We start from the raw sequence: 21,761 nt of genomic DNA on the forward strand, positions 1-21,761 counted from the left end.
AAAAGCCTGTTAATGCTAAGTGACAAGGCTCCCATCAATCAACATTGTTACAGGCATCTGTAGCTCAACAAAGTAACATCCTAACCTCAAACTCTGAATTTCACACTCTAAAAATCAGAAGGTTATGGAATCCAAACTCCACACAAAGTGATAATGTAAGCAGAAAAGCCACGGTGTACAAAACCTGACAGGAACAAAAAAGCTTCTCTGAAACAACTTGAYACTGAGACTTATATTCACCCTCTTCCAAAGCATTCAGAAGAGCACAGAACCAGGTCCTCTCCCTTCTTGTTTTCTCACACAAGAAAGGCAAAAACCTCAACACCAGCTGTGTTAGCATGCAGCCAGCACTTACATACTCTTAAACCTTCTTTAAAGCACTGTWTTCAGTAAAAAAAGAGAAGCACATGATTCCACATCCCACCTATAAATAACAGATTTCAAGACAGGATATGCACATCTCCTTTCGTGTTTCTGCAGAAAGGTTTATCTGTATGTCATTAAAAATTCAATCAGCAGAAACTGTCCTGGTAAACCAAAGGACAGCGAGGGCTTTGCAACTGACAGTACTCACTAGGGAGAGATTGCAGGGATTAGCAATAGTAGCCTAGATCAGAGATGTCACATCAGACCAAGAAGACTGTTCCACAGCACTTATTTATGCAACCCTCATGCAAAATCTGCAGCGCTTAAGTAAAGCCTGTTTCCAGCTTAATGTTGTGCCAATTAAAAAGAAAAAAAAAGGAAAAAAAAGAGGCAAGAACATAACTGATGACGAAGTGTTTGCCTCAGTCTGCAAATACCCCAAAACAACTCATACCCAAGGATATGAACTCATCTTTAACCCAAGCAACAGCAGCAGAAATTACTGATGGACACAGAATGTACGGTGAATAGAATGGAAGAAGAAGAAAGTACACACCAGAAGGAATGGCAACACTCACAAAAGTCTGCATTACTGGAAGAGGAAAAATAATGCTGAATATCACAAAGACTAAGGAACAAGGGGAACAGCAGCCGATTCTAAAAATCCTGGATTCCAGATTTCTATACAGTCAACTTCTCCTTCAAGTCAGCAAGCAAACACTTCAGATTTCAGGATTGACAGAAATATGTCTTTCAGGCAGAAACTGTATTTTTTAATGAAATTTCTACATAATTACTGAAAATAAACAACAGATCTCCTAAAACATGTATCTAGCACTGCACACTAACACTGGATAGCAATTTCAAAATAGGAGATTGCATTTCAAGAAATTACCTGTGAGCAGCCAACGGATGTACTAATTTCTATTATGTGTAATAGATGGCCCTGTATCTTTATACTAAAGACACTATAGATCCCCAAACTTGTTTTGTGTCCTCTCTGTCACATCCATTTGGGCAGCCAAGAAGAGGAAAGCTGACTGATGCCAGAAAAAGGCTGTAGGGGAAAACAGGGAGRAAGAGGATGAGTGGGCAAGGACCTGTGGGCAGTGGATGCATTTGCCAGCCATGGGCTGCAGTAACAAAGGGAGCAAGTCCCACAGCACGGGTTTTAATTGCAACTGCCCTGCTACTAACCCCGTGAAATAAAGCTGCAAGCACTAATGAGTGAGACACCTCAGCAGGCCTCAGCTGTAATTGCTTTTGGGTATCTTCCGGCCCCTTAATGAACCACATCACAAAACATCTTGGACATCCGAGGTTGCTCTCAGTTTGCAGAATTGCAACCAAAGATAAGAAAAAAACTGCTGCTCCATGCACAGCACAGCACTGGGCTCATACCCACCCACTGCATGCAGAAGGCTGCTCATCTCATCTGTACTCCAAATAAAATGCTCGCATGGAGTGGGTGGGTGCAAAAAGCTATCTACCACTCTGAATGGCAGCTCTGCCCTCAAACATATCTATCGACTTATCCCCCTACTTGGCACACACACAAATTAGTAAAAAGACCAATATATTTTATTCCCAGGATCAATACAAGCAAAGCTATATAACTACCATGAAGACAACTGAGATTACTCCAGAAAAAAAAGAATTTWCTTCCTCTGTAAAGACAACCCTTAATTAAGGGTTCCCAACCAAGATAACCCTTCCTTAAAAATGAAGGCTAGATGATGAAAAAAAGCATAGCATATTTTTCAAAGGAAAAAAGTACCAAAGGGACTCCATCCTCCCATCACTGGCACATTTTGTTCTGCACTGAGTCCCCKAAAGAATTTCATCCAGAAAGCTGTTCCCAAAGTGGGGTAGCGGGGGAAGGGGGGGGGGCAGGAAGAAGGTAGGGAGGAGAGGGATGCATTGGAATTCTCACTCTTCAAAGGCAAGTTTTCTCTGGGGTTTTAATATGGAGCTATTCTAAGCTGAATTGCAGAAGTTGATGTCTCAATGGTGAGGAAGCATCATTTATTACATACTTTTGTCTTTCAGTGGGTGTGTTCCTTCAAAGTAGCAGGATGTGAGTGTGGAAAAAGTAAGAGACAACAATAACTAGAAATCTACAAAATTCAAGTTGCTATATAAGAAGACTAAACTGAAAACACAGCTAGTTGATAGTCTCTTCATCTATTTCTTTTCCTGCAGAGGAACATTATTTTCCACATTTACAAGGCTCTTAATAAAGCTAAACAGGTAAAAATAATGTATGTTTATTTTATTACCTCTTACAATATAATTTTGGCATAGCCTTGGCTCATGAGAGAGACAACTCCCATTTTCTATTTTCACTAAGGAAAATGACAAAGTCAGGACTCCAGTATAGGAACTCGTGTGTTGTTCTTGAGTCTGTGCCAGGTGTGAGGAGGCCTTCAGGAGTCACTGCATGTCATTTTGTCTGAGCTACAGTGGAGATTTAATACAAATTTACTCAACCCATTAATTTTAATGCAAACATTAGATATCTTTAAATATAAATCACTTTAACCATGGATCTTACTTATAAGGCATTTTTCAAAGTAATGGTACAGGCAAAGCAAAGACCAATAAAAGAGTAAACTCTAGCTGCAATTTCACTACACCAAACTAACCTCCTTTCAGTGAAAAAATGAGGTGTTACCAGCAGGATCCCCACAGGACCAGTACTATTCCTGTGCAATCTGGGAAAGGGGAATGAAGGACCAGAGTGATGGTGTTTACCTGCAATACCTAAATATGCTGAACAGCCCATCTTAACCCTGGCTGCAGAAAGGGACACAGAATAACTATACCAACCACCTGGACAAGAAAATGGGAGATAAAATTCAGGAAAGAGTAAATGCAAAGAAAAAACCCTTGGGAAAAAAAAAAAAAAGCTGCTTATACAGTGATTCTTCTAAACTGGATAGCATCACTTCAGAAAAAAATGTAGTAAATACAGACTGTTCTCCCAAGAACTTCATCTCAGCACAGCAGAGGAGGCAATTAAAGTGACATAAATCACTAAACAAGGAAGGGCAGTACAGAATATATCATCACACYAGCATATAAAATCAGGATATATTTGTACATTAAATAATGTGTTTCTGCTTGCCTTACCTTGATTAGCAGAACCAGAAAAGCTGCACAGAATTGCAGCAGGAATAACTAGAATCATGGAGCAGTATCCATTGAATAAACACTAAAAAAACTACAATTCTTCAGTTTAGGAGAAAAAACGTCAGCTGAAAAAAATGCATGGAGGCAAATGCCAGACTTTTTTTAAGAATACAACAAGTAAAACTACTGGGAAGTGAGTTTTCACAATACAGTCAGGAGACACTGAAATCACCATCAGTGGGTTTTAAACAAAAGGAAGTTCCTTTTCCATCTAATCAAACTGCAGGACTCGCTGTTACAGGATGTTGCAGAGGCCAAAAGTACAAATGGCTTTTAAAACAAGATTACATAAATTAATGGCAAATGTGTCCATCCATCTGCACGTATTACAAGCAGTGGACAACCAACTTTTGGCTCAGGGCTCGTGGTTTGCAGAGGTAGATGGCATGTGAAAACATAATTTTATATATACACACCAATTATTTATTATTTACAACACATACACAATGGTGTAAACATAGATGACAAACACTTGTGTGAAATTGATAAGGAGGAACTCCCACAGAGCATGAGAAGGCAACCTGCTAGAACCCACACCAAATTAGCCAGAGTGAAAAAAGTGTAAGCTTTGAGCAGAGCGGGTCTTCAGCATCTGAACAAAAACAGCACATGGGTCTTTTTAAGGATTTTTTTACAGTAAGACTGGATGCTCCTCAAAACCACATAGCTTTAACCCACAATTCATGGCCTAGCATCTCGTTCATACAGAAGGTCACTTCAGATGAACACAACTCCATCTGGCTTCAATTTACCACTAGATATATGGTATGGATGGCCAAGCTGACATCTCTCGAGAAGCACATGGCTCTTATCTCTCTAACGCAGTTCCTTGCAGAAGAAAGGCCATTGACAGGGTGCCTGCAACTGCTGTACCTGGCAGAGAGCAGCAACTGAGGCAAGCCTTGTCCTCTGCACCCCTGTTGGGCCAGCCAGCCTCTCTCAGCACCTGCTCCTTCTCCCTTCTTCTCTCCCTCAACAGAAAAGACACGTATCATTGCAGAATAAGGTCCCCAGGGGAGCATAGGCAGGAYGGAAATGGGCAGAAGCAGCAAGTTTGTGTGGAGAATACAGATGAAAGAAAAAGACTAGAAGGCAGAGGAAGAGGTGAGGACTGTAACTTGAGAGCTCCAGGTTTTGATTCATTCAACAGCCTGGCAAAATACATAAGCCAGATTCTTACCAGTTCAAWGGTTCCCTCCTCACAATTATCCTTTTTTAATATCAAGTGAGCTTTTTTCTTAAGTAAAATAAAACTGAAATGTAACTAAAATTATATTGGCCAAATGTTTATGAATTTACTACATAAACAAAGTAAAAAYGTGAAATGTTAAGGTAAAGCACTTTTTGGTGCTTTGTGGCCTTGAAACTGCATATTTCATTTTTCTGTCTGTCTTGCAAGAAAGGAAAACTATCCCTGCTGCACTATGCCCTCTCAGTACAGAAGTGGTCCCAAAATCACAAATAACTTTAAAATCATTTTGGAGAGAAAGTAAGAATCCCCTGTAGGCAACTGATTTTAATTTCTTAAATGTTTACTTGAATCAGCCTTGTGAAGTGTACACATGCTTTGTATCAGCAAGCTATGCTAGGAAAGGACTGTGCTATGAGCATATGCACATATGAATGAAAAAACAACTTGGGAGAAAACAAGGAAGAGGCAGCAGCAGAGACTTAGTAAAAGTGACCACCTGAATGACCAAAAAGGATCCAAGACAATGAATATTTCAAACATTATATTACTGGCATGTTTGATCAAATGAGCCTTTAGGGAGCAAATGACCATTCACAGGAAGAAAGACTCCTGGTAACTTCATTCAGAGATGCAATAAGCAGGACTTAAACTGAGAGTGCCATTGCTTGAAAAAATATCTTAACAGATATCAGAAACTGGATTGTTATGTATCTCCTCCATTTCAAACTGCAGTACTTTTTTGCCATGGGAGGGCTGAGGTTGGCAGGCATTTCTGGAGATCATGTGGTCCAGCCCACTGCTCAGAGGTGGGTCACCCAGAGCAGGCTGGGTGACCAGTGATCAGGTTTTTAATATCTCCAAGGATGGAGAGTCCACAACCTCTGTGGCAACCTGCTTCTTGGTTTGATCACGGATTAAGTGTTTCTTACATTCCAATGGAATTTCTTAGCATTCCCACTGCCTCCAATGGTATCTCAGCATTCCCACTGCCTCACCCCTGAGCACTGCTGCCCAGAGTCTGGCTCCATCTTCTTACTCCTCCCATCAGGTACCTGTACACACTGGTATGGTCCCCTYATACCTTCTCCTCTGCAGCATAAACAGCCCCAGCACCATCAGCCTCTCCCTGTATGGTCTGAAAGAGCAAACCCACCACTATGAACAATGCTCCTGACTGGCTTATGCGCTGCCACAGRGGGACTACAGCACACACAAAATAAGGTCAAGCCAARCAGAGGTACAATTAAGCCAGCATCTATTTCACTGGGCATCATCCAGTATGCCAGCTGAAAAGGAGTCAGTTTAAGATGCCCTTATCAACTGGCCACAGTTTCCTTTCTCACAGCAGTAAGGCTGCATGCCAGCTGCCTGAACAATATAGCAACCACTGAAACTGCAAGGGCCCAATGCCTTCAGCAGAGAACAGACCACACACTGTTCGAATACAGMAGAAGCTGTTGAGGGATCTTGGCATCCACGGCAAGGTTTAGCGGCTTGAACAGATGCTTGAATGGGACAGAGAGGAGCAACAAGAGAGATACATTACTAACCAACGATCAACTGCTATGGAAACCTTACACATGTTGCATTCCTGGACTTTTTCACAGTACAGAGAACTTAAACATATGAGGATTTCTGCCTCAAAGTCAGGCCAAGTTTTTAATCTATTGTGATTTAAATCCTGTATTATCACAACAGTCAGGCTAAAGTATTACTGAAACTTTGTTTCATTTGACTAGTAACTTCAAGAGTGTTCCAACTATAGAGCGGCAGTCTTCTAACCTACTCAAGCAGGACCATAGCAGACCCTAGAACTCCAGGACAGCAGCAAACCACAGTGACACTATACCCAGCAGAGAACCCTGCAGCCTCTGCCACGTCACCAAGAAGCTAGCAACAGAACAAAGTAATGTGAATTGATAACACTCTTCCTGGAAACAGATTTAAAATACAAAACCCAGGAAAAAAAACCAAATCAAGCAAATATATATAAGCCCCTAAAGTCTCCAGCCTTTATTGCATATTAAAACTTTTCAGTCAATGCAACAATGCCTCCACTCTGCTAGGACCAAAAGGAAAGTCAGCTTCCTGAACTCCCTCACTGTATTCACCTTTGTATCATTTTCAACATTTTGCGGAAACAAGGCAAGGCAGTCTCAGGCTCAGCTCTCACAGCAGCACACTGGGGTGACATAGCACCTCCTCAAAGATGTACAAAAATTCTACAGTCCAGAAGGCTTCATGGTCAAACTGTGTGATCTAAGGTGGTCTGACCCTAAATCAATGTGCAAAATTAATCCTTGGGTATTAAATAACCTTTTTCTTTAGGCCCCATGAATTACCCTACAGGTGTGGACTTCATCTCTTTGTCAGAGCACTACGCACACAGTGTATCGATGACTGCCCAACCACCACACACAATCTCCGCACAGACGTGCAGGCACACACATTTCTACCCAATTCTATTTATAACACCATACACTAACAAAAATACTCTCAAGCAGTTTTAAGTTAAATACCAAAGAACAAGAAAGTCTTCAAGTGTAAGCAGCTGTTACGTGCATAAAAGCATTACTCTATTTTTGACAGACACTGCCCTGGAACAGTGAGTGGATTTTGACCTGAAGCTTATGACTGCCACTTACCAGCTAATTCTGGCACAAGCCTGCACTGGAAATATGCCTGACCACCCATCATTAACCAACAACCTTCAGAAACTCAAAGGAGTTTACAAGGATTTAATCAGCACCAAATGACTTTACCAACAGGTCTCAAAGACCAGCATTAATCCTCCTTCTGAAGGGTCTAAGTAGTAAGTCACAGCAGACAAAAAGGGTATCGTAATGATTATTTGATTCTGTAGTAATTAGTAATTTGTAGTAATTAGCAAAGTCAAATAACTCTACTGTTCTATTCACTGAAAATACTGCTTTCAAAATACTGTTTTCTTAGTTTTCTTAGTGTTAAAAACATGCCAATGAATAAAGAACTTGAATTGATATAATCYGAGTATGTTGATATCCAAAAAACCACTTGCACAGTCCTTGCATTGTCTGCAGTCACTCCCCCACTGAAAAGTAACAAAATACAGCAGCACAAGAGCCAGGGACTCCACCAGTGTCCTACTGAAGAATTAACTAACAATCCACTCACAACAGTCCCAAAATTAATTTCTGAACTGAAAAAAGTGCTGTCTTTGTACAAGAGCTCTCTAAGTAGTCTTAGAGCTACTTAGAAGAGAAATTACTTAGTCTCCGGATGGGCAAGAAGAAATTTTTGCTTTATATAGAGTATCCGTTTCCCTTCCATAACAAGTTTCCTTTCTGCTGAAGCAGAAAGCCTTCATGTAAATTCCAAGTACACTATGTACATAGCTAGAGGTACAAACATACATATCAGCACTCAGTACAGAACAACACAGCAGCAGCTAGAAAGACAGCATCTTCAAAATTCCAATAGCAACGTAGCCTTTTCAAGCCAAAAGGTATCAGATATTAACCAGGACAGTCTAAACACAACTGAATTACAAATAGAATGAACATATTAACTACCGCAAAAGAGAATTACACGGTGCTGATTTTTTTTCAGGAAATAGATGGCAGCCTATTCAGAAATTAAGCATCATCTAAAAAAAGGGAAAACATCTCTCAACCAACCACTCAAGSTTACTGATACAACTAACCCAGAGATCTGAGAACTGCTGTTCAGACAGTCCTATGACTTGGCAGGACATCACTGGCAAGGAATTTCAGTCCAAGAGGCCACAGGGAAGGGAAGACAGCTCTTCCTCTTGAGCTGTACGGCTATGATGAGAAGCGTCCCGCTTGATTTTTGGGCAGTATTAAATGAACCCATTCTATGGGCAGAAGAAAGAGCATAGTACATCAAAATAGCAACAGGATCAAAAAAATCATTGCTATCACTTGCAGGAAAAAAATTATCCACAGTGCACTGAAACCACCGATGTGCATGAACTACAATGTTACAAGTTCCTTATCTCCAGAACTGTAACAGCTAAATAACATGAACTCCAGTTACAGTGAAAAATGGCTTGGAAAAGCAAGGAATAAACCAACCCAGAATTTCATACAGCTCTCCCAATGCACCAGGCAACAGAAAGGAAATGAGCAGGACATGAAATGTGAAACAGTACTGAAAATGCCCATTTCAAACAGAGCCCCTGAAGCAGAACAAGTGTTGGAGCTGGCACCAGGGGATGGGGCTGAGCAAGAACCTTCCTTAACAGCAGCAAACAGTAGCAAGCTGCAGGGCACTGCTCATGGCAGAGGATGCTAATCCAGCTCTGTCTTGAAACAGAGAAGTCAAGAATGTCTTTGATGATAATAAAACTCTAGCATAATGGATAGGGATAGCCAATAAGCTTAAAAGTAGGTTGGTTTTGAAGCTGGGGGTATAAGGGAAATCAGTCTTGATTTGGAGAAAATATGGGTTTTCACTGTACATGTTACATGGGATCACCTGGTGGGTGGATGAGCAAAGTTTCTGTATCAAATTGTCACAAGAAAGAWTCTTGGAGGACAGAAGAATGCACTTCTGATGGCAAGAACTGACTCTCACACTGAACACAAAAGAACAAAGAAAAGTTAAGAAAGAAAAAAATACATAGCTAGCAAAGATTTCTTAATCTGTGAATTTTCAAGGGCAAATTTTGGGAGAATCAGACTCCAAATGATAAACTAAAGCTGTAGCTTGGCAAACACTTTAAACTGGCATAAATTTGCACTGCTGTTGAAAGAAAGTCTCACCATCTGCCAGGCCCCTGTGCCAGCACAAACATCCAAACACTGAACCAGGAGCACTTCTTTTGCCAGTTTATTTTTCTGATGGATCAGTTCCCCAAACCAGTTCRCAGGATGGCCATGTAAATACTTGTGCTGGCAAAGAAGAGCGACTACTTCTCCAGCAGTTCCAGCCCAAAGTGTTTATTGAACTACAGCCTAACACACAGAGGTATGGAGAAGTTCTAGCAGTCGCACGTGGTGCTCTCCACCCTTACACACACTATATTCATACCACACTTCTAAGTTACCATCCTCACATAGCTGCCCCTCAGAAACCAGTACATCTTTGTAATGTTTTCTAGTAGAAGAACCTGCCAGAACCTCAGCAATGTTAAAGTTGGCTGTAAAAAGGATCMTTTTCTGGATGCTGCAGTGCTTCTCAATCAAATGATCACTTGCAGGAGAGATTCCAGTCTTCTGATCACCTGCTCCACCAAAAGGCTAGTACATGAGGAACAACAAATGAAAACTATAGTCATCACGTCAGGGCTCCACTCCAACAGGGATTTAGGAACTGTGTGTGGGCTCTTGTGAATCCATTAATTACCACACAATCCTTCATCAACCAGCACACTCATCTACAAGAAAACATCACCAACAGAAACACTGCTGTCAGGGGAAGAACCAACCGATAAGGATGAGCATTGGTCATAATCTGTAATAAGGTCAAGCAACTCAAGTGAGTACTGGGAGACTGAGTGACCTACCCACACTTTCCCATAACTCAGTGTCAAATTAAAACCCATACATGTGGTCATTCACTAGGAACCAATTAGTAAGTTTTCTACCAAGTAATAAATTCAAGGTGTGATAGTGAAACAAATCTCTAGAATGATACAGAAGAACCAATGTAATTGCACATGCCACAAGCAAATGGAAGGGAAGTCCCCCACTTTACAGACATTCCTAAGCCCAAGCCTCCCACTTCACAGACATTCCTAAGGCACAGGTCTTGGGTCCCTCAGTCAGCGCAAGACTCACCTGAGCTGCACACCAGCCCCTGCGTTCACTTTCCTTGGTTGCCACGTTCTTATTCTCTACCTCTTATTTTTCATTTGTCTTCTTATTGCCACACATGCTTACAATTTTGCAGAATAAGACAGAGTGGAAAGCACATCCACAAATCTTGCTTTTCCTTGGTAACATTAATCCAACATGTTTGTAGAAAAGCTGCAACATAAATAAGTGGCAAGAGCAGAGAGTCTCTTCTGTCCAGTTTATAAAAAGCTAACAGCAGGGTATGAGAAATCTACTCACTCTTGGACAATTATATTCTGAAGAAGCATTACTAACTTTGAAAGAATCTAATTTAATAGGGCACAGACATACTAGTCKGAATCCAGCAGCCACTAGGTCTTCAGAAAACTACAGGATCTCCAGAGTAAGAGATGAGCAATTACAAGAAAAAGCAGAAAAGCTAGTTAGCATGATGTGTAACAACACAAATTTTTAAAGTACAGGTGGCTGAAAAGCAGTGAGTGCCACTGGTCTTCTAGTAAAGAGAGGAAAGCATTAAAATGCAGCAATTGGAATGGGATTGGTCTTCTGACAGGTTTCAAGTGGGAATGAAGCAAAAACTAAAAGGAGGTAACAGGGTCTGTCAAACTGCCTATTTAATGTCCTTCCAAAAAAAAAGCAGGAGGTAGGGCTTAGGAGACAGTTGGCACTGGGTGCAATGGTGAGCAGAAACAGGAACAGCTGACACATCAGATGTCTGATTAAATGGTGATTATTAGGAATGCAGTCCACCACTGGGAAGTCACAGTATTACTCCAGAACCAGTAAAGGATGTAAGCTTCAGATCAGCAGAATCCACAATAGGGGAAAGGGAAAGATAGCAAAAAAATCATAAAGCTACTCCCTCCCTTAACCCCTTCTTCATGCTCTGTATTGAGAAGGAGGAAAAACCTTCTCACCTGAGTAAGATTCAGGGTAATTTATTTTCCTTATTTTGATGAGCAGGCTTTTACCTCCACTAGCTATGTAAGAATAGGAGAGGCAGAAAACAGAAATATACGCATGTACAAATGCAGCAACTGATAAGAGAAAGGAAAAAAAGAATTTATGAAAAGATGAAAGAAGAAGAAAAAACTAGAAAACAACAGGAAGTAGGAGAGAGACACTAGAACTCACATATGCAAGTATGTGCCACCATCTGCTAGAGAAAAGAAGGAAGCAGAGTCTGGAAGGAAAGAGAACAAAAGCAAGGAATGCAGTAAGTCAGGACTTCCAAGATGAGTAAATTATTAGCCATTCTCTTATACTTGCTGCTGTCTCCACACATCTCAGAGGTAGCTGGCTACCTTATACCTACTGCTGTATAGATATCTTTCAGGCTGTAGAGTAATCTACAGAGTAATCTAGAGTAATCAGGACTAGGCAGAACCACATCAGTTTAAGAAGATCAGTTCTAGGTGGCCCAGACAGTCCAGAGAAAACACYTATCAGGGACTTTAAAATGTAAAATCTCAGGTTGGTTAGGCTTAACATTATTTCATGTCCTTTACCTTAAGAGGCTAGCCCTGGTGAATGTAAATCAGTTTGAAATAAATTCTATTAACACAACATAGCTTTTTCCCTGACAGGTAGGTTTACAAGCCAAGAGATTCAGGGTATACACCTCAGACCCATTTCTTCTTGCTTTTTTCATACACTGCTTCTAGACAGTTTATACAAGTGATGTCAAGTTCAATGTCAACACCACTAGTGGGTTATAGGTTATATGGTTACAATACAAGTTATTTGAAGTAATACTCTAGGTATCATCTGCTACTGTAAATCTGTGAGTGACAGTTTTTGTAAATCTGTGAGAGTTTTCATTCAGCTTTTGGTGACATTTTAGGGAACTGAGCTTTCCTGCATACTACAAGCACTGACTTTTGTGGGAAATAAGGGAAARTAATGCATTCCTGTGCCACCAAGGAGTAAACTATTGCACTTTTACAGATCTGATCCCTGCACCTGCTCTGATCCCCCAAATACAGAGGAATTTCAACAGTGACTGAAAACCAAGCAGGAACGTAAACTATAGTAGACAAAGAATTGCACGCATGATTCAGGACTACAACTCCAAAAGTCCTTTTCCAAAGCCCTGCCACCTACTCTCTATGGAAGCACACCACTGCACATAAAATCAGAAGCAGTATTCCTTTTTGCTGCATAAAACTGAAATCCAGCAAAACTACTGTTATTTTCAGAGTGCAAGCTTGAAGCCTTGAAGACATTTAAGACTACCTGAAAGGYAAGTTGGCTTAGAAAAGTCCTGCAGAGATCTATGAGGACTCTAGATCATGTTCCCATTAAAAAGTTTTAGCACTGTACTGGTTCAACTGAAGAAATGCAGGCAGCATTACCAAAACRAAAAAAAATCCCCACCCACTTTTCTTTATCACGGGAGTTTCCCATGCCCTGAACAAATCCAGGGCTGTTTTTTGCCTTCCAGTTTCTCCCTTCCTCCCTCCCGCAGCTTCCTACCAGCTGAGATGCTGCAGCTGCAGCAACAACAGTCCATCTGTGACAGTGCAACCACCTCGGCAGGATGACTCCTACCATTTCACTGGCTTCCTTATGCTTTAACAGAGCTAGCAAAGTATGAAGGGGCTTCACCCCTCTTCTTTTTTTTTTTTTTTAACTGAAAAGATATTGATGAATATTCATTACTAGTCCTCTACCAAGGGCATGAATTTTATTTAAAGGACTGGAAGGGAATCACAAATTAGGCTAATACAATGGGAGATTTTGACTCAAATCTCTGGTCTCAAAATAGAGCTAAAGAGTAAAATTTTTGTAGAAAAGTGACTTGATGACAATCAAATAAAAACTGCTGAAAGCCACTCTGCTCCTTGTGGCTGTGACTCTGCTGCCCGCTGCAGCACCACTGCCAGAGGGCTGTACCGTAACTCATGGGTTTATTGTGCCACGGGGGGCACTCACTCATTGATGCAGGTCCCCTGCCCACATCTTTAAGTCCTGCACCTGGCAGACCACATCCTGAGCTAAGGCATACCAAAACCCGSCTCATTCACGTGAGCCTACAAACTACGCGCAGGCAGTTCCATGCTCCGTAGCCAACACCGCTGCCGGGACACCTCACAGCCGGCTCCGGCTTCCTGGGGCCCATCAGAGCACTGTTATCCGGTTACTCGTATTTCAATATTAATCGCCTAGCGGATGAGCTTCCAGGTCAAAGGTTTTTCAACCAAAACGCAGGGATACAAACAATATCACTTTTTCTCCTGCTTTGGAAAAGTAAAGAGGCAAACAAACCCTTTCACACCCTCCCAGCAGAGAACAATCCYCGAGCTGACCGCGGGACAGCAACCCACTCGTCGAGGTTGCGACCCCCGGGGGTCTGGGGGTACTGCTCCGGCCGGACATGAGTCACGGAGTTATTAGGGTTGGAAGGGACCTCTGGAGATCATCCAGTCCAACCCTCCCACCAAGGCAGGGTCACCTTGAGTAGGYTGCACAGGAAAGCGTCCAGGTRGGTTTTGAATGTCTCCAGACGGAGACTCCACGAGTTCCCTGGGCAGCCTGTGACAGTGCTCTGCCACCTTCAATGTAAAGAAATTCTCCTTCACGCTGAGGTGGAACTTCTTATGTGGTATTTACATACACTAATGAGATCCCCTCTGTCTTCTTTTCTCTAGACTAAAAAGGCTCAGCTCGCATAGTGTCTCTCTTTGTGAGAGATGCTCCAGACCCCTAATCATCTTTGTGCCCCTCCGCTGGACCCTTTTGAGAAAGGCAAGGAGCCTCTTTCTCGTACTAAGGAGYCCAGAACTGTACACGATTCACAAGTATGAGTCGGGTCCGGGGAGCGGAGCRGCAGCGGGCGCACACACACGGCACAGCCCCGCACAGGCACCGCACAGCCAGACAGACAGCCGGACGGACGTGCGCACACGCACGCAGCCCCGCAGACAGCCGCACACGTGCGCGCACACACGACCGTACACGGGGAAGCGCCGGCTCCGCCGCCCCGCTCCCGCAACCCCCTGGCTGCAGGAGCAGGGAGACGACGGGCACGGGGGGTCCCAGCTACCTCCCTCACTCACTTTCGTCCTGCCGTTGATTTTGTAGTTGCCCAGCTTTCCGTTGCAGTGCCGGATGAGATCGTCCATGCTGTTCATAAGGAGCCGAATGGTCTGGCAGCCCGGTTCCTTGCCCTCCACCCAGGTGATCTTATCGCCGCGGATGTCCTTGGAGGAGTCGCTCTTCTGGCTGACGAGCTGTCCGTCGGTGAAGCGGCCGGTGTGGTGGAGGGCCCGCACCTCCTCGGCCACCAGCCCGCCCAGCTCCTTGCCGAGAAAGTCGTCCACCACGCAGATACCGTGCTTGTTCATGCAGGGCACGATGTACTCCAGCGCCAGTCGCTGCGGCACCAGCGACTTGGTCTGCCCGTTGGGGCGCAGCGCGGCCCCGCCGGGCCCCGCCTGCACGCCGCTCGGGTACAGGTTCGACTTGTCCCGGTACAGCAGCGCTGCCTCCCCGGAGGGCGACGGGGACTGGGCCGCGGCCGGGGCCTCCGCCTCACCACCGGCAGCTGCAGCGGCGGCGGCAACGTGGTTGTTGGTCAGCGGGGCGGCCTCGGCGGGGGCCTCCGGGGACTGCGGCGCTGCGCCCTTCCCGGCCCCCGCCCGGCTGCCGCTGCCCGCCGCGGCTCCGCCGTGGGCGCGGGGCGGCGGGGGGTGTCCGCCGCGGGGCTCGGTAGCGCCCCCTGCCGCGCCCGCCGCCGCCGCGCCTCCGCCGCGGCAGATCAGCTTGTGCTTCTTCCAGTCCTGGCGCTGGTGCTCCTTGCTGCAGTAGAAGGAGCTGCGGCAGCGCCCGCACCGCAGCAGGTTCTCCATCTTCCCGCACAGCTCGCAGTACTGCCGGTCCCGTTCGCTGCTGCTGCAGCTGCCGCTGCTGCTGCCGCCGCTGCTGCTCTCGCTTTGGCCACCCTGGCCGGCGCCTCCGCCGCTGTCATTCGCCATGGCGCTGGTGGTGCCGCCGCAGCCCCGCTCCGCCGCGTTGTGTTATGTAAGGAGGCGGGCGGGAGCGGCGCTAACGCGGGCCCCCGCCCGGCCGCGCGGGGAGGGAACGCTCACTGCATCATGGCCGCCCGACTCAGGCTCCGCCGCGGCCCCCGCCGCCCTCCGCCTCCGCCGGCCCGCGGCCTCCTCCGGGGCGGACGGGGCGCGGGGGCCCGCGCCGCCCTCCCTGCGCCGCTAACGCCGCTTAGCGCCGCCTCATCGCCGCCCCGCCGGCGGCGGAACGGCCGAAGGGGAGCGGGGTGGCGCGGTGCGAGCTGCCTTCCGCTCCCCGCCGGCCTCTCTGCCCGGTACAGCACGGGCCGGCGCGGCCGCCGCCTCTCCCCACCGCGCCTCCGCCGCTGTGCCGGGGCGAGGAGGAGGAGGCGCCACTCCAGCGGCCCGCTGTGCACGTACGCCACTTCCAGCCCGCCAGCGCTGCCGGCGCGTCAGGCGGGCGTGGCCGGGCGGGCGGGGCCGGGTCGGGGCCGGCCGCGTGCTCCGCGCCGTTCCGTGAGGGGCCGAGAAGCACCGCCGCCGCCGCGGGGCCCGGCCTCGGGGACACGGACAGGCCTCGGGCCGGGCCGGCCTCAGCATTTCCGCGCGGGTGGCGTCTCCTTCGTCCCCAGGACGAGCACGGCTTTTCCGGGAGGGACAGGGGGGTAATTGCTGGGGGGATGTCACGAGTCTGGACTGGGCCGGGCGTTAATCCGTGGGCGGCCGTGGCCCCAGTAGCGAGCTGCTTCGCTGCCCCTATGGGGTGCGGGCCTGCTGCAGGTGAGGCAGGGGCACCGAGGAGCAGTGGGTGATAGGGAAGTTAGGCCTTGTTTCTTGAATGACCGGCAGGGTGGCGGCGGCACCCAGCCACAGTGAAGGGCTAGGTTTTGTCATCCTCCTGGGCCCTAAAGTATTGTCGCCGGATAGCTGGTAGAGACATGTGTTGTCTCCTACATAAATAACACGTGGCTTGTGTTTCGCCTAACTCAGTGGTAATGAAGGCCGGAGCTAGGCTGATTAAAAAAAAAGAAAAAGCAAAAAGCAGGAGGAAGGAGCCAGTTGATTTAGCTGCCAATAGGAGAGGCCAGGAGTTGGGGCCTGTGCTGTGATGAACATGGCAAAGTCCCTGACAGGAAAAAGGAAGCTTGTTTGGCAGAGCAGTTCTGGTGGAGGGACAAAGGTCCCTGCTCAGTCATGCCGGTTGTCAGAAGCCACATGGGGACCTGGACTCCTCTGAGGTGGTGTTTAAGCTCCAACTGATCCGCTTAACCATGACTTTGCTTACCTGTGGTATAGTTCAGGAATRTGGAGTGCATACTGCTGTTTCCTGCAGTACAGCCTGACATGGTGGTTGGTGCTTCAGAGCTCTGTGGTAAGGTGGAGCAAGAATTCCTACTTGGCTCAGTGTTCTTCTCAGAGAACCATTTGGTCCACTCCATGGGCTGGGCAGGTGAGACACAATGCATGCTGCTGGACTGCACTGCATGGAAGTTAAGCAAATCCATTCTAAAGCTGAAGAAGGGTAAAATACATGAGCTAATACACAGATCTTGAGGTAGAAAGGTTTAATGAATTTCTCTGTTTAGTAACCCACAGGCTGCCAGAGGCTTTCACATGACTTTGGATAAGTGACTTGTTCTCTACTGTAGAAGAGGAATACTAATACTTTTGTGAGATTTAAGATTGTAATATACTTGTATTATAGTGAGATGGCTTTATGTATGCAATTAAAAGGTTTAGTTCTTATCTCTCCTATAGAACAGTGTTTATTTAAGATTGATTGGCATAGTAATAGGACTTGGAGGAATGTTAGGCACTGAGTACTGTATGAAGGATGTGGGAGAAACAAAATGTGCCAAGGCTACAAGTGCCTGTGGTACATACATGAAAAATGAGAAGGAAAACCAGGGTGAATTATTAGGCAAAAGGGTACTGAGGGGACAAGGTCATGAAAGCCCAGTGGATACAGTTTCAAGGTGAATGTGACCAGCAAGCTCCAAAGGTGAATTAAAAACAACAACAACAACAACAAAGGTGCCAAATGGACTGGAAAAACTGGAAACTAAAAACAAAGTTCCAGATTAGTAATTTCTTTGTGGTAAGGGCAGAAGKAAGTGGATTAAAAACAACTTTTAGTCCAGAGCATTAAGTAGACAGATTTTTAATGTAGGTTTAATAAGAGTTTTTCCTTCAACTATATCTATATGAGGTATGTCAGAAATACTAGGCTTAGGCATTCTTCTAGCTTGCTTTGAGATTAATTCAACTGATTTCCTTGGACTAGGAGCATTGTTAAACKGTGCTAAATGAGAAGAGAGTCAAGGCTTCTCTTTTTTCAAAAACTTCAGAAATTCAAACAATGATGTTCTGCCAGATAGATACTGAAGAGTTAAAGATCTTTTGCATTTGTTGTGTACTCTTTCAGCAAACATAATGGAGGTGAAAGTCACAGACTTGAAACTCAGTCATCCAACCATGAAACAACTAAGAAAAGGACCAAGGCACAAGTATGGTGCCTGTCTAAAATCTAATGATAGTTATTAATTTACAGGCTAATTTGGCTTCAAAAGTCTTTTGTTCTTTCCCTCTCTTTTCTACATGTCTTTTGGGATGCAATTAAAGGTCTTAGTTTTCACATTTGCTAATGTGCTAAGCTGCTTCAGKTTATTTTGACATCATACTGTTTCACAGCATGGTCAACAGACATACCAAATTCAACAAAGCCCATCTCTGGGTGTATGAAACATTTGCCATATTTTATGATTMCAGCATTACACCAGTGACACAAAACAATTTAATGAAGGCTGTTTTACAGTGACAAAGCTCTGTTGAAGAGCTGTGGTGGTAAGGAAACTCAGGAAGACAATGACTATTTATATTACAATAATGTCTGCAAGATGCTAGAAATGTTTTCCAAGCATATAAAGACTCTATTCATTGTCCAAGAGCTTGTTGCTTAAAAGACAGTAAGGGCAAAGCACAACTAAAAGCAACATACGGTATACAAAGTAACATGACCGATATGATGGTTGCCAGAGCAGAGCAGGAAGGGACTTCCTGCTTTTTCTTTTACGCTGGTTACTCTTACTAGCTCTCTAACGTGGACTTCCCTAGGTATCTTATTTCTTATCTGTGTCAGTGGATGTTGGAAAATAACTTTATGGGTGACTAGGTAATGGTGAGACATAGTGGTTGCAGAGAATGCAATGAAAAGTCTTTAAATACTAGTCATAATGAGGATGTTGTGGGATAAACTTAGTGCAAGGTCATAGTTTTGTATCACCGCTTAGATATGGATCTGATATGTTTATTAGAAAGGGGGAGTGGAAGGTTGGTCAATTAATAACTTTTCTATTTTTATTAAGTAATAATAATAGCTGCATTTATACCATGCTTTAGATAGTTTGCAGTAATGGMGTGCTGACATCCAAGCAACCAAAAAAGAATCTTTGAAGCCTGGGTAGAAAGGGAATGCAGAATAACAACATTATAGAAGGTTATAAGTYAGTTTAGAAATAAAATTTAAATGCAAAGTAATCTCATGTTGAGATAGTTTTCCTGTGAACACAAAAGAAGTGCTTGGACTCCAGGCTAAGTTTTTCATTACTGCCAGAAAGCCTCTTGGAAGCTACTCCTGAGATGGGTGGTAGTGTAAGGCATCAGTGAAACAGATGCTTGTCCAYGACAATGTCATAATTAAAATTCTGAACTTGGGGGCTAGTAGCATTTGCTCTCTTCTACCCAGAACCATTCTGCCATGCTCTTCAGCCTGACTGCTGCTATTCCACTTAGACCATTATTCACTGGTTCCAACAGTGCCATTTTCATACTAGCAAACAAACTGTAACAGGTTTGCAGCTTCTCCAAATTAAAGGAGAGAACTGTTTGTCTGAGTTGGATTCTCTGTTAAACTCACTTCCTTTCTAATCAGGACAAAGTGTACGAAGTACATCAACAAGGCTATGCAAGTGCTCCTTTGTTGAATGCACATTCTTTTCCTGAGGTACTCAAAGGGCTAGCATGGTTTATTCACACCCCCCTCCCCGCCTCCCCATACCTCCCCTGGCCCCTGTCTCTGCAAGGCAAGGAAAGGGTTACCCATTAGAGGTAATCTGGAAGATGTGGAGTTGTTGCCTGGTGGGGCTAGTGCCGACCACTACAGAAGAGCACATAACCAAACACAGGGTCCCCTCAAATCACTTGAGCAGCATCACCTAAAAGGAGTCTCAGGAATTTTCAAGATCCAGGYTTCCATATGCCAAGAACTTGGTATTTTTCACAGTATGAAGTGGCAAAGAGCCCTTGGGACAACAGRGAATGTGGCTCAGAGCCCTGAAAATAGTCTGCATTTCCCTGTACCATCTCTTATTCTGCTTAGTGCTTGTTGATGCCATCATAGAGTTTTCCTAAAAGTTTTTGYGGAAATTAAAGTAATAGAATAAGTTGGTTATTTATCACATCATAATGGTCTAATGTTTAAAAGGCAAAACCTTTCATTATAATCTGAGATTATAAGGGTTGGACTAAATTATAAGGTGAAGTATTCTCAATTACTTTATGTAAACTTGTGTTTAATATTATGAGATTCCTCCAGGCTCTTTAAAATTGGTTTTGCTGTCCCTGAATCTGTCTGAAATTATATACATTTTCATATTTGGGAATATAGCCTACTTTTATTACAACAAAAATATGGTTAGGGTTGATCCAGAGAGATTTATACATGCTAATTTTTTTTTTCTATTGTAATAATTTTATTCATGTTTAAGGAAAATTATTTATGCTAGCGAAGTACAAAACAATGGGGCATTTTTCTTTTTAGCTGAAGGTTCTGCTTCCAGATGTCTGTATCTGTAAAGCTATGGAAATGCAGCATGTCTTAGAAAATGCTCAAGACCGACTCATTTCAGTTTTGTCCTCATTTGAAACTTTGTACCATGGAAAGTTCAAAAGATTTTTTTCACATTGTTTGTGAGATTTCTCCAGAGGGAGTATTTCTGGCTCTGGTTAGAAAAGAACTCCCTGTCTTGCTAAAGATTGACCATTATGTACATTTTTGGCCTCTAATTTAAGCAAGCCAGTAGGGCCCTCAGGGTGTCTAAAGTCCGGTTATGAACAGAAAATTACTTTTGAAGAACATTTTAAAAACCCATTTGAAATTCATGCACTGATACAGCAATAAACAGTTTTGGGGGCAAAAAAAAGAGATTCCAGTTTTTTATCTGTATGTAGGTCAAATTAATCTGAACTGCTCCAGAAACTTTTCTTGATTTTGGTGCAGACAAGTCTTCCACAGTGAGAACAGCAGACTCCAAAGAAAATCCAGCGCTCTGTAGCACCACAATCAAAAAGACCTTTTCATTCTGTATCTGATATGTATTTCCTGCTCCTCTGTCATCATGATTCAGCATCATGACATGCTGAAAGGTCATTAAGGTGGAAACAATGCCGTGCAGTGCTAGGATGATGTGACCTGCCATGATTATTTTGTGTACCTGATTTATTGCACATCGTATTTTCTCTTTCCTCATCTTTCCGCTGCCAGGCACGTAGTTCCTACTTCTGCCCCTGCATGGTCTTGTATTTGGAAAAGAGAACAGGAATGTCCTGGGGTGTAGGCAAGGACAGTTTGCCCTCTGCCTCTTGGGTTGGGAGGCTTGACAATACCTCAGCTCTCATGCCTCACAATATATCATGCTATTTAATGACTTACAGTGTCCACATGTTTTTGGGTTTGTTTTTTTTTTTTTTTTTTTTTTTTTTTTTTTTTTTTTTTTTTTTTTTTTTTTTTTTTTTTTTTTTGTTTCTGATTACCTAGAAACGGTTAGCCAGAGCTTGAGAGAGGAACTCAAGAACTGTTCCTGAAACTATGAAGATGTATTTGTTAAGTAACTGGACATTTTGTTTTTGGGTGAAGGTGCAGTTTCTTTTCCCTTTCTCCAGATGACTAGCACAATTTCTGTTATTCCTAAACTCTTTTTTCTTATGGAGGCAATTCTAAGAAAACAGCAGGCTTAAGACATTTGTTGCTATGTGGGACCTGCCGAGAAGAAGGAAAAGATAATAATGAGACAGGTTTTGAGCTGATTAGACTGACTAGGTGGTATTCCTCAATAACACTTAGCAGTTTGATTTTTGTTCTTTCTGTTTTTGATGAGGCAGTTTCTTGAGAAGAATGGGGACAGGCTTCATTTTTGTTTGTTT

The 21,761-nt window shown here is 44.1% G+C and overlaps 1 protein-coding gene across 1 annotated transcript in view; it reads right to left on the minus strand.

Moving 5' to 3' along the window:
• EGLN1 (egl-9 family hypoxia inducible factor 1) overlaps window positions 1–15,600 on the minus strand; it is a 33,946-nt gene extending 18,346 nt beyond the window's left edge. Inside the window, exon 1 of the mRNA XM_057368429.1 lies at window positions 14,610–15,600. Coding sequence (XP_057224412.1) covers window positions 14,610–15,527 — 918 coding nt within the window. The 5' untranslated portion in view covers window positions 15,528–15,600. The remainder of the gene's footprint in view (window positions 1–14,609) is intronic.
• Window positions 15,601–21,761: the final 6,161 nt, after the last annotated feature.

This window comes from Malurus melanocephalus, unplaced genomic scaffold, assembly GCF_030028575.1.
Source record: "Malurus melanocephalus ecotype Western Australia unplaced genomic scaffold, MMel_1.1 scaffold_92, whole genome shotgun sequence".
Classification (NCBI taxonomy): domain Eukaryota; kingdom Metazoa; phylum Chordata; class Aves; order Passeriformes; family Maluridae; genus Malurus; species Malurus melanocephalus.